Source organism: Schistocerca cancellata, chromosome 1, assembly GCF_023864275.1.
Source record: "Schistocerca cancellata isolate TAMUIC-IGC-003103 chromosome 1, iqSchCanc2.1, whole genome shotgun sequence".
NCBI lineage: Eukaryota > Metazoa > Arthropoda > Insecta > Orthoptera > Acrididae > Schistocerca > Schistocerca cancellata.
This window is the reverse complement of record NC_064626.1, coordinates 477451466-477464602: the sequence shown is the minus strand read 5'-3', so window position 1 is coordinate 477464602 and position 13137 is coordinate 477451466. Positions and strand designations below refer to the sequence as shown.

General features: G+C 36.9%; 1 protein-coding gene across 1 annotated transcript in view; it reads left to right on the top strand.

Annotated features, from left to right (window-relative positions):
• LOC126177410 (CLIP domain-containing serine protease HP8-like) overlaps nucleotides 1–13137 on the top strand; it is a 109863-nt gene that overhangs the window by 71939 nt on the left and 24787 nt on the right. Inside the window, exon 2 of the mRNA XM_049924454.1 lies at nucleotides 6403–6551. Within this exon, the coding sequence (XP_049780411.1) occupies nucleotides 6403–6551 (149 nt within the window). The remainder of the gene's footprint in view (nucleotides 1–6402; nucleotides 6552–13137) is intronic.

The following is a 13137-nucleotide window of genomic DNA, read 5'->3' as shown; positions in this document are numbered from 1 at the left end:
CCTAATTTGCTGGGAAGTGGCGGTGCGGTCCCCTACGGCACTGCGTAGGATCCTACGGTCTTGGCGTGCATCCGTGCGTCGCTGCGGTCCGGTCCCAGGTCGACGCGCACGTGCACCTTCCGCCGACCACTGGCGACAACATCGACGTACTGTGGAGACCTCACGCCCCACGTGTTGAGCAATTCGGCGGTACGTCCACCCGGCCTCCCGCATGCCCACTATACGCCCTCAGTCAAAGTCCGTCAACTGCACATACGGTTCACGTCCACGCTGTCGCGGCATGCTACCAGTGTTAAAGACTGCGATGGAGCTCCGTATGCCACGGCAAACTGGCTGACACTGACGGCGGCGGTGCACAAATGCTGCGCAGCTAGCGCCATTCGACGGCCAACATCGCGGTTCCTGGTGTGTCCGCTGTGCTGTGCGTGTGATCATTGCTTGTACAGCCCTCTCGCAGTGTCCGGAGCAAGTATGGTGGGTCTGACACACCGGTGTCAATGTGTTCTTTTTTCCATTTCCTTCCTGGGACAATGAATTCACGGTGTTCTTATTTCAATTTCCAGGAGTGTATATTTCCTTTCAATTGCACAGTTCGTATCAGTTATCTTCTGTGATAAATCTCAATAATCAGATTACAGTTCTTCCAAACCAAGCTCAGGCTAATCGGCACGAAGACAATCTCCGAAGCCCCCTTTCCTTTTTTTCTAACAACCACCAGAGAGAGTACTACAAAGAATACTTATGCGCTCATGGCTTAGCTATTGTATGAAACTATTTTGCGCATGGATTCTGTGAGTATGAAGATAGAACATTTGTAAACGTCATTCAAGGGTAGAATTGTATCAGAATAATTCATCGAATATAAAGAGATATTACAGACCTATAGCATAGAATTATTGCAATTAAATGTTCTGTAATTTAGGTATATAGATTATGTGTGCCGCATAAAATCCATTCAGTTTACTGTATCTAAAATTTTCTAACTATGATGTTAATTTTCAGAAATGTTGTGGCTAAAATTTATTAGCAAAACTATAGTTAGAATCAGTAAAAGTAATGTATTTTATTGGAAAACTGACAAAGCAAATATGTTCTTGGGCTTACTCCATAGATGTACATCATAAGCTGCTAAATAAATAAATAAATAAATAAATAAAAAGTCAACAATTCGTTGCAGCGCTCCCCAGTCTCCACTGAAACGGCCATTGCTAAAGCCGCAAATACGGTAACTTTTTAGTACTGTTATGTCTTGCCATCATTTTTTCTCAAAACATTTAATTCTTCCTTCAGGCGCTGCATTAAAGAAAAAAAGGAAAATTTAAGGGAAACAATCACAAAAGAATCGAAAGAAATGCCGAAGCATCATTCTGGAGCTGACGCAAACAGCAAACCGGTATACACAAGCACGTTGCAATACTCTGATTCCACGTTGTTTTTAAAAGGTATTTTAACAAAGTGAAAAATAGAACATTCAGCAGAGAGCAAGTCTTCCTATTTTTCTGGACTCTAAATGTTCTACTCTAGACGACGGATTTGATGTGGGGGACCCAGAAAAATGCCATTGAAAGAGCTACTGTCCATGTCAGTTATGAGACTCACTGGCACCAGTGTTTGTCAACGACAGACCTTACCTTATGGTTTCCGACATTGAACAGCCAGAGCAGGTCTTGCTGCTGATTTCACGAGTAACGGAAAAACCCAGAAGGGTAGCCTCCCTTCAGGCTTGATAAAACCAACAGTTGCATCGAAGCTGAAATGTAAACAAAAGGTCGACTACATGCTTTTCTCGAATTAGAGATACTGAAGATTAAAATTATGCGCCAGGATCAAGAAGATAACAATGACAAAAATCTCCTTTGGTCGAAGTACATATTGCGATTTATGAAACAGTTCCAGTCATTAAATACATAACATTTTGGAATAAAGATGCAGTAGTTATTAAGGAGATATCGATCGCCCCCAAGTGCCACTACTTGATCATTCACATCTTAAGAAACATTGAGAGAGGTAAAAGAGTAATTGCATATATTGTTATGGGTATAAAGAAATAAAAGAACTGATTTTTCTTTACTCGTTTTCTTAACCCGGCCACCACCAGCCTTTCTTCAACCAAAAGAGGTCACTGGAAATAAGCGAATTCACTTGCAGAACAGGTTTTATAGCATCCATAACATAATCGAACATTGAAGGTAGCTTCGATGATACTTCTTGAACAGCAGAAGTTGGCATTTAAGTTTTTCATGCAAATGGTAAAATTCTCCATGAATCTCCTTTCATGAATATATTCACTGAGGTGACAAAAGACATTGGATGGCGATATGCACACATACAGATGGAAATGGTATCACAAACACAATGTATAAAAGCACAGTACATTGTCAGAGCTGTTATTTGTTCTCAGGTCACTCATGTGAAATGGTTTCCAACATGATTATGCCTGCATGACGAGAATTCACAGACTTTGAATGCAGAAAGTTAGTTTGAACTAGACACATGACTGCATCTGCCCTCCTTATTCTGCTATATTCACTTAACTGGCTATTAACTGTTGTCAGTTTGTTGCTATATGCTCTTGTAAAAGAGAGTTTATTGCAACATGTCTTACAAGCTAATGAAAATCCTTGTCTCACTTCCTTTGGATTTCTGCCCCAGTCCCTCTCCTGCTGAATGCTTATCCTCATTTGACAGACAGTGTTATAATGTGTCGACGACCTGACCCATTTGTGACATACTGGCTTGTTTACTGCTACCGCCTCTGTCTCTGGCATTAACTTTTCATGTGATGATATGAATGAGTTTTAATAAAATTTTCGAATTTCTACCCCTTACTACTGTTGCTGTAACAGTGTATAAAATGAACAGCAACAATCCCTATACACTTCCCTGAGGCATGCCTGAAGTTACTTCAGAGTCTCCATCCAATACAATAGATGCATTCTCTCTATCAAAAAAACCTCAGTCCAGTCAAAAAATTGATACGCTATTTAATTGGACTTTTATTACTAAATTTTGGTGTGGTACTGAATTTTTGGGAATCAAGAAATACTGCTCCTATCTGGTTACCTTGATCTATGGCTTTCAGGATGTCATGTAAGAAATTTCTTAACTACTGATGTAGCACGTACATTTTGTAACAGGGGATTAATGGAACTACAGATAACTGATTCTTCTTGAAAGTCACATTATTAGCAGACATTATTTGTAGAAACCTGCCATGAACACCATAATGTTGTGTCTAAAAGCAGTTGGAAACATACCCAAAACTAGCATTACTCTGTAGATCAGAAACTATAAAGTGTGTTTGGGTGCACACAACTATTTTACATAAAGGATTATAGCAGTTCACCCTCTTTTTTCTCTCATGTCTTTACCATTTTCAAATGTGAGTAAATGTCTCAAAACTTTGGTCAATATACAACCGATGTCTGAAAAGTTTGGTGAACAGTCTCAGAAAATAAAAGAAATGAGTTACAAATAAAATGTTGTTATTGGCTTTCAAAGTAATCACCATTAGCTACAACATGTTTCTGACATTTGGTGTAAAGCTGTTAAAATCTGTTAGAAGTGTTTTTCTTGTGGGATCATTTGTAGCGCGTGGTCATGTGTTCTTGGATATCTGCAACACGTGCCTTCTGAACTTTCTCACTCAACACAAGGTAACTGTTTTCCAGCACCCTCCTTATTCTCCAGATTTGACATCGCAAACTTCTTTTTGTTTCCTACCTGAAACTGCCCTGAACAACTTAATCTTCGCAGACATTTCATGGTGCTTAGAGTGATCCCGCAAGAAGCATTTGCTGACAGTTACTAATGGCTTTATATCCAATGTCAGAAGTGTATGGTTGCTAATGATGATTACTTTAAAGCCTAGTAAAGATATTTTGTCAGTATTTCTTGTTTCCTTTATTTTTTAATATCATTCTTCAAACTTTTCAGACTTCTATACTATATTTCCTGTTACCAGACTGAAATGAAATTTTATAAGTATGAAACTAATAACAGTGAAATTTTGCACTATCTGTATGACATACATTTAGGGAGAAGTCATTTTTATGAGAAATTCACTTGGTTACCACAGCTAAAGCATCTGTTGCTGGGTTAGAGCAAATTTCCTACCTATGGTAGTTGTCAGTGAGGCTTAGACTGTTTTTACAATGGTATATGAAACCATAATGCCTCCGAACTTTTTATATAAAAACTCTTAAAAGTGTTTCAGATGAAACAGTGTAATTAACAGTTTACATCTTATTCTTCATGTTTACTTATTTGTTTCACAATGTTGTCACACTGGCGACTAGCACATTTCTCCCGACAAGAGACAACTTTGCTGATACCATCAGTGTGCAATGTTTGCCTTTCACAACGAATCCACAATGTCGTCTCTGCTTACAGTGCTTCATTGCTTTCAAAGTAAAGTCCTTGAAGATGTTCTTTAAATTTTAAAAAACAGAGGAAAATCAGATGGAGCCAAGTTGGGGCTATATGGAGGATGATCGAAGACAGTGAACCGAATGATGCATTGGATAGTTGCAGATGTTACAGCACTCGTGTGTGGTCTGGCATTGTCATGCTGAAGGAGAGAGTGCTCCAAGTGTAGACAAAGTCTTCCAATTCAGAACTCGATTACAGCATGCTGTTCCTCACTCGCCAACATAGTTATGTTACACACCGGCGTGTTACATATTACATGCTACAGTGTGGCAGAGGGACGGAAATATGTAGAAATTAAGAATACAGATGTAGAATGGTTTTAACATTTGTTTCATATGCAAATCTTTGAGTTTTCACATAAAAAAATTTGGAGGAATTAATTTTCAGCGTGCCCTGTAAATTTAACAAAGTCAAAAAACTTTTTACTCTTTATTTTGTCTTTAACAAATACTTCATACTTTTTAAATAATCATTTGTGTGTCTAAATGAGAAGGTGTCAGCTACTAAACAGTCTTCCCTCACAGTTGGTGTAGGACAGGGCTCCCAAGTGAAAATACAGTATGTGATAAAATGCAGTATGTGATGTAGAACTCTGTGATCCTTAGAGCGAGCATTGCAGCAGACAACACGCTGCAAATTGTATAATGTACTGATTTTCTTTGATTTGCATAAATGTATTTCAGAGTATTAAGTTATCATATAGGTGTACATAACAGTCAAACTGCATCAAACATCAAACATCCGTCACATACTACTAAGTCAAGGTAATAATGTGTAATTCTTATGGAAATGAGTCCACTGACACAGCAGCAAGGAAAAGAAAGTGTATTCTGAAACCAATTTGCTCTATCCCCTTGGGTGCTGTTGTATCTCTTTGTTGACATGAAAAATCTTCGATAATGTTGGAAGCTGAAGAAGTGAATTAAAATTTGTTCTGCGGCCAGGACTCGAACCTGGGTTACTAGGCAGATATGCTGACCATTACACCACCACAGCATTAGGGTCAACATAGCTGCATGAACTACCAAAGTCAAATACCCTCCCCAACACAAACTCCAATTCACATCTCCCCTTATATTGTCACTAACACCAGGGCTCTCTGACATTGGAACAGCACCCGAGCATTGGATGTAATGGGGAAGCGCTGTACTATATGTGATCATATAGATCTTAAATTAAATTTTCCTTGAGACATTTAAGTCACTAATTTATCTACAATAACGTTGGAAGCTGAAAAAATTAATTAAAATTTGTGCTGCAGCCATGACTCGAACCCGGGTCTTCTTGCTTACTAGGCAGATATGCTGACCATTATACCACCATAGCATTATGGTCAACATAGTTGCACGAACTACCCAAGTCAAATACACTCACCAACCTGGAAATAAAAGGAGGAGACTGGAGATACGAAATAATAAGCTACTGCAGATTATGCTAACCATGACATGACAGACATCGCTTCTTTTTGAAAATGGAAATAACACCTGAAATTCAAACAGCTACATTGACCTGGATCATAGTTTTATAATTTTGACTATTTAAATGTTCTTCTTTTTAAGTATTAGCAAAGATACAAGTTACTTACACAACCCATTTGCTGAACTGAAGATTTTTTTATACTGACTGCTTTTTTCCTACTTTTTCAGAAGTATTTTGTTTTAACTATCTTCATCACATATTAATATAGGTAAGAGCATTAAGGACAATTTTGTTGTGTGCCCTAAACATATAACATCCATCCACAATCTAATATTTCCTAGCTGATTTTACATAAAGCTGACATTCCGTTAGTTGTTATTTGAAATGATTACAAATATTCTTTTTGAAAATGTTAAAACATGTTTTCTTTATCCTTTTAATTGGAATAATGTTTTAAAAATTTTATGAATTGGAGAAAAACTAGGAATTAACATGTATATAAAACACAAATAAATGTTTAACATTCTTTTATCTTAATTGTATCATCTGCAGAATCCGATGGTGATGACTGCTTGTTTGTTGATGGGCGAGATGGCACTTGCAAGCCACTGCCACGCTGCACAGAGCTATTTCAGCTGCTGCAGGCATCACCCTCACGACAGACCATAGAACTGCTTTCGCGCTCGAACTGTGGATACCAGGTACGTCTCACGTGTGTAAACTTGGCAAATGCACGCTACTCACTTAATTTTTATTTGACTCTTATAAAAGAGGTAACATTTGTTAGATATTGTTTTTAGATACTGCCACAGTCCTGTATATCACAGGCCATCTGCACACAATATATCATAGGCAATCTGTACACGTATCATTATGAACAGTAAAAATTGCAAAAATCAAGGGTCATGAAAAAGTTTCAGTATTTGGTTTTGCAGATTACTGCATCAATCCTTGTTACAGTAGTACTAAAAATTATCCCAAAATAGGCAACAAAAGAGGAATTTTCTAGCTAAGCCAGACTCAAAAACTGAAATGGCCCAATGAAATTAATGGTCGCCTATTATTCTCTAATATTACCTACATGGTAGGAACTAACACTAAACAATCAAATGTAGCAATATTAGAATACAGTAGAGACTCTATACACAACCAACAAACATTTGAAACTTCCTGCCAGATCAATTAAATTTCAGCACACATCTTACTGCAGAGTTCAATTCATTCTTCAACAAGCATCTCTTTCAAACTTACAGCTAGTTCACTGAAAATGAATAACTTTTCTAGAAATTATATATTGTAACACATGAAGCTGCTGTATAATTTATTTTTAATCGTATGACCAGTCTGTCAGAGCAATTTTTCAGTTCCTCTTGCACAATGTTATAAATGAAGGACAGTTTACATGCAAAAAGGTTACCTGAACAGTGTAGTAAAATATACATAATACTTACAAATGTTTGTAAAAAGCAAGTGTTAAATATATATCATAAAACAAATTTCAAAATATAACATTTGTAAATAATACCTGGTGTTGCAAAATTAATGATAGCAGTTAAGGCTTTGTGGCGTGTACTACAATCAGCTTACAAATACAAATAAAACAGCATACGAAAGAGGAAATCAGTTTTCTCACAAGTGTTCAATGTGAACACCATTCAGGGTGCTTTCCTTTCAAGAAAATTATTTAAGTCAGTATTATGTGGGCTTTTAACACAGTCACTGGAATATTTTTGTGGATAGTTAAGTCACCATTCATCTTCTAAAATGTTAAAAGCACTCCATACCCCAGGTCTAGCCCCTCCCCCTCAAACCATCATATGGATGCCCTTGCATATACATGATCCTTTATGAAACCACCAGGGTAGAAATTGCATGGCTTGAGATCAGGTGAGATTGGAGGCTATGTGAAACAAGTTCTGTCATCCAGCCTTTTGCAGCCAATCCAGCAGTCAGTTGCAACATTGAGCAATCAGCCACATACTAAGTTATGCCAGTGAGGCAGCACATCATCTTGCTGTCAAACAAAGTTCTTTGGTTCATCTCCTTCCAATTGAGGAAAGAGCCTTAGTTGTAGTGCATAAGATAAGAAATCCCAGTTACAGTTGATTCACCAAAAAAAGAAAGGACCATAAACTTTCTGCCGCTATATGTTATGAAAAACATTAAATTTGGTGGAGTCTATTGCAACAATACCACAGTGATTTGGTGATCCCCAGATGGACATGTGTGTTCGCATTTCCACTTGGGTGAAATATTGATAAGTTACTGAAGACAAAACTATCCAGAAAATCATCACGGTCATGTAGCAACATTTTGTTAGCAAAGTAGTCTATAGGCTTTACAGCTCGTAACAACTTCAAATGGTAAGGATGTAGTTGTAAGCATCTCCACACAGATATCACTGGAACTGCTACTTCAAACCCAGCCTTATGGACTGGTTTCTTGGTGCTATGCATGGAAAAACTTTCACTTGTTCAACACTTTCTTCGCTCGCTCTTGGTCCTCCCATACTTTACCCTTTATAAAGACAGCTGGTATCTTCAAACTGATGATTCCATCAGTCAGTGTTATTATCACTTGCAGGATTACAATGGAACCTAATACAGAACATGTGTTGCACTGTAAAAACAGTTTTAGTCCTTGCAAACTGTTAAACACAAAAAACTTTTTTTCTACTATAATTTTTTTTTCCTTACTGGAAGATGCAGGAATCACTGCATGCACACAGGCATACAAACAAAACAGATTGAGTTTCTCTCTCATATGATGTACTGAATATAATTTATGCTACACACTCTTAAAATCCTGAGACTAATTTTGAAACTCTTGATATTTTGTTACATGAAGATAGAAGTGTGAAGGGTCAATTTCACAACTATCCAAAGAATTTAAGCAATGTAATGGCAAAGAACTGGTATTAAGACCAGTATTGTCCTTCTAGTAAAGTATCATGAGAATTTCCAATAAGGTTCTTGTTTTTCAATTCAAGTTACCCATTGCATATGAATTTTGGATCTTCAACATAATGTGAAAAAATTTCTCTCTTGCTGAAATTCATTTATCTACCTTTCTCTGCTTTGTGTAGAATAGTAACACTGTTTTCATTATTTTTTTACATGCTTAGTGTTCCTTAAATGTATAACCAATGTTGATAAGTTGCTTTTGTTAGTGTTACAATGGTACTTATATCATGTACATATTTTTCTATCTGTTTGTCCAAGGTAAAACTTACTGCAATCATTGCACTGTATCTCATATACTTACCTGGTATGGTAATGGTGTACTGGATCAGATTTGCATTCAAGTACCAAAGAAACTGGTATAGGCAAGCATATTCAAATACAGAGATTTGTAAACAGGTAGAATATGGCACTGCAGTCAGCAACGCGTATATAAGACACATGTCTGTCACAGTTGTTAGATCGGGTACTGCTGCTACAATGGCAGGTTATCATAAGTGAATCTGAATGTCATGTTACAGTTGGCGAACAAGTGATGGGACGCAGCATCTGCAAGGTAGGGATGAAATGGGGATTTTCCTGTACGAACATTTCACTAGGGTACCATAAATATCAGGAATCCGGTAAAACTACAAACCTCTGACATCACAGTGACCAGAAAAAGATACTGCAAGAATGGGACCAATGACAACTGGAGACAGTCGTTCAGTGTGACAGAAGTGCAACCCTTCCACAAATTTCTGCAGATTTCAGTGCTGGGCCATCAACAGATGTTAGAGTGCAAATCATTCGAGGAAACATCAACATGGGCTTTTGGAGCTGAAGGCCCACTTGTTTGTCTTTGGGGACTGCATTTGGTGACAGCACAACACAAAACTATATGCCTCACCTGAGCCCATCAACACCAACACTGGGCTGTTGATGACTGGAAACATGTTGCCTGGTCGGGCAGGTCTCATGTCAAATTTTATTGAGCAGATGGACGTTTGTGTATATGGAGACAACCTCGTAAATCCATGGACATTGCATGTCAGCAGTGAACTGTTCAAGCTAGTGGAGGCTCTGTAATGGTGTGAGGCAGATGCAGTTGGAATGATATGGGACCCCTGATACATCTAGATAAGACTCTGACAAGTGACATGTACGTAAGCATCCTGTCTGATCGCCTGAATCCATTCATGTCCAATGTGCATTCTGATTGACTTGGGAAATTCCACCAGGACACTGTGAGACCCCACATGTCCAGAATTGCTACAGAGTGGCTCCAGGAACACTCTACTGAGTTTAAACACTTCTGCTGGCCACCAAATTCCCCAGACATCAACATTATTGATCATATCTTGGATGCCATGCAACATGCTGTTCAGAAGAGTCCACCCCCTCATCCTCTTATGGATTTATGGAGAGCTCTGTAAGACTCCCTCCAGCACTGCTTCAGACATTAGTCAAGCCAGTGCCACACCGTGTTGCGGCACTTCTTCATGCTCGTGGGGGCCCTACACAATATTAGGCAGCTGTACTAGCTTCTTTGGCTCTTCATTGTATATCCTACATTGAAATGCATTGTATTACCAGTTTTAAAATCAATTTTTATTCCTGTTTTACGAAATGTGTAGCTAATTTTGCAAGCTATTTGTCTGCTATGTGGTAAGACTGTGTATTTTGGTGGTTTTTTTTTCTTTTCATTTATTATGGTTATTCCTCTCTTACTTATAGCTTTATCTACATAGATTTTATTCACTAAATCAGGATTGTATCCATTTTCTGTGCCTGTCTCTCTCAATAGATATAGCTCTGTTTCAGTGTTCTTATCAGGCAGTGGTAAATAGAGTATTCTGTCTACCATGGTGTGAAAAAATGCTTTTTTACCTGTAGTCAGATGACACGAGATGTTGTGATTATCCCATCAGAAGTGATTCATTTTCAGAAAACATTAAATGTATGAGTTCCATTTTCATTGTTCTCTTTTTCATATTCAGTGGTACAGTGTGTGGTTTTGTGGAATTCATTGAATTTCTGATAAACTGTGGATGTCTCTTTATTTGTTCCACTGAACAAAATAATAGTGTCCTTAACATGACATCACTTTGTCAACTGGGATTGCTTGCTCTTCAAAGAGCTTATTTTCCATATCATTGATCTAATGTTCCTGCCAGGTTACAATGAATAGCAAAGCCTTTATTTTGCGTGAAGGTTTCACTTTTAAAATGAAGTAGTTATAGGCAAAGATTAGTTGTCAAAGTTCAGCAAGTTCAACAATTTCTGCCTGCCTAAGTTTCCCATATCTCAGATTTTTTTTATTTTTTATTTATTTATTTATTTATTTTAGAATATTAACTGTTTCATCTACAGGGACATTCGTATATAATTCCTACGCATCCAATCATCTAATGAAAGAAATTTACTCTCTGGTGGAATGTTAATACTTTTAATCTCATAAATTGATTCAGAGGAGTTCTTCAAAAAATATGAATTATAAAAAAGTAATTCTTTTATTTTATTTTTGACTCCACAGATAAGCAGGGCTTCCTCTGTAGTTTATGATTGGTCTTACAGTGACGCTTCCCTTATGTGGATTTGGGTGTGCTCTTAATGTAGGATCTCTTGGATTCATATCAGTGTTACTTTTATTTTCTCTAAGAAGAAATGGTTATTATTAAGTGAATATTTAAGCAAGTTGCCAGTTTTCTGCAGCGTCTTTATCTGAGTAATATTATCACCTTGAAAATAGTTTACTAAATATTTCAATGTTTTTCTGTGTAGCCAGATTTATATATGATGACAGTTGAATTACTTTAAAAGTAAGCTGTAACTGTTACAGCATTGTGAGCTGTTAATTTGTTTTGGATTTTCATTACAAATGCCTGTCAGATGAACTCATTTCATACATTTGTTGAGTATTAATTTGTTTATTCATGATATTTGCAATTTTTCTTGTCATGATGTTCTGTTCAGGATTGTAAATTTTTGCTACATTGATTGCACTTTTAACATGAGCTATTACAGATTACTTGGTAGAGGAACTAAGTTTTGTTGTGTGTTAAGCCTTCACGCAACAAACCTGTCTCCCTATCCTCACATGTGTTGTGTATCAGGTTGTTTCATCATCATAAAATTTATGTTTTAATACAATCAGTTCATTCTTTTTGTTATGAAAATAATTAAAAAAGAGAGCAGCTTGTTTCTTGACATGGCGCTGTCTAATAGTTGTGGTTTCCTTATTAATGCAGTTGTTAATTAAATCAAACATCCACTAAAAAACTTACCCACAAAGTTTCTTTCCAAAATTCAAGTGTACTGTATACATTTGTTTCTTTAAACAAGTATTAAGTTTAATGTTTCTTATGAAGTTCTTCAGTAACCCACATTTTCTCACACTTCAGCTTCACGTGTTTTGCTGCTTAAGTATTTGCCATGATGCTGATTTTGGCAAACGTCACTGTTAACTTCTCAGCTAGGCACTGCTTGCTGAATTTTATGCTTTCTTGACATTTTAATAACTTGTATTTCAATTTTTCGTACTTCAGGATAACACTTTGTGCCTCAGATTCCAAAATAATTTTCATTGGTTGTGTTTCATGGTTCTCATAAATCAAAGAAATGATATAACATGTGAAGCTGCTGTATAATTTGTTTTTAATTGTTCAGCCGGTTTGGGTAAGATCATTTTCCAGTATCTGTTATATAATGTTATTGATGCAGTAAAACTTCCATGCAAAATGGATATTCCAAAATTGTAGAAAATATATAGTAGTGAAACCTGATCAAAATTGTAAGTTTTGTGTATGTTTTACTACAAGTTTCAAATTCTCTGGTTACAGTGGTGTTTCTGGCACAGTCTTAAAATTCTGTAGACTTATGACTCACCACCTTTTTCATCCAAAATATGTTTAATTCAGTTAATTACTAAAGGCATATTTTCTGACAGACTTAAACGTGCAGTAATGACCATAGGCAAAGGGAACAAAGTAAAGCAAATAATCTGTCTACATAGTCCACTCATTTCAGCCTTTTCAAAAATGTTTCAGAATGTAGCCTACAGTCAAACACTTGCCCACATTTCCAAGGAGATTTTGAGCCTCTGGTTGGTTTTCTAGTAGAATTTTCAACTAAAAAAGACAAATTTAGCCTCACTAGTGTAATCACGGCAGTGGTAAATAGTAATTGTTCTGGTAGCACTTCATTGTTTCTTACATGGCAAATACTTGTGTAAACCAGAAGACATTATTTGAGAAAGTAAAATACTGTGATTAATGGCATACCCCTTGCATGAATGTGGAATCCTTCCATCCTTTATAATAGAAAACAGAGTATTTCATTGATAAAT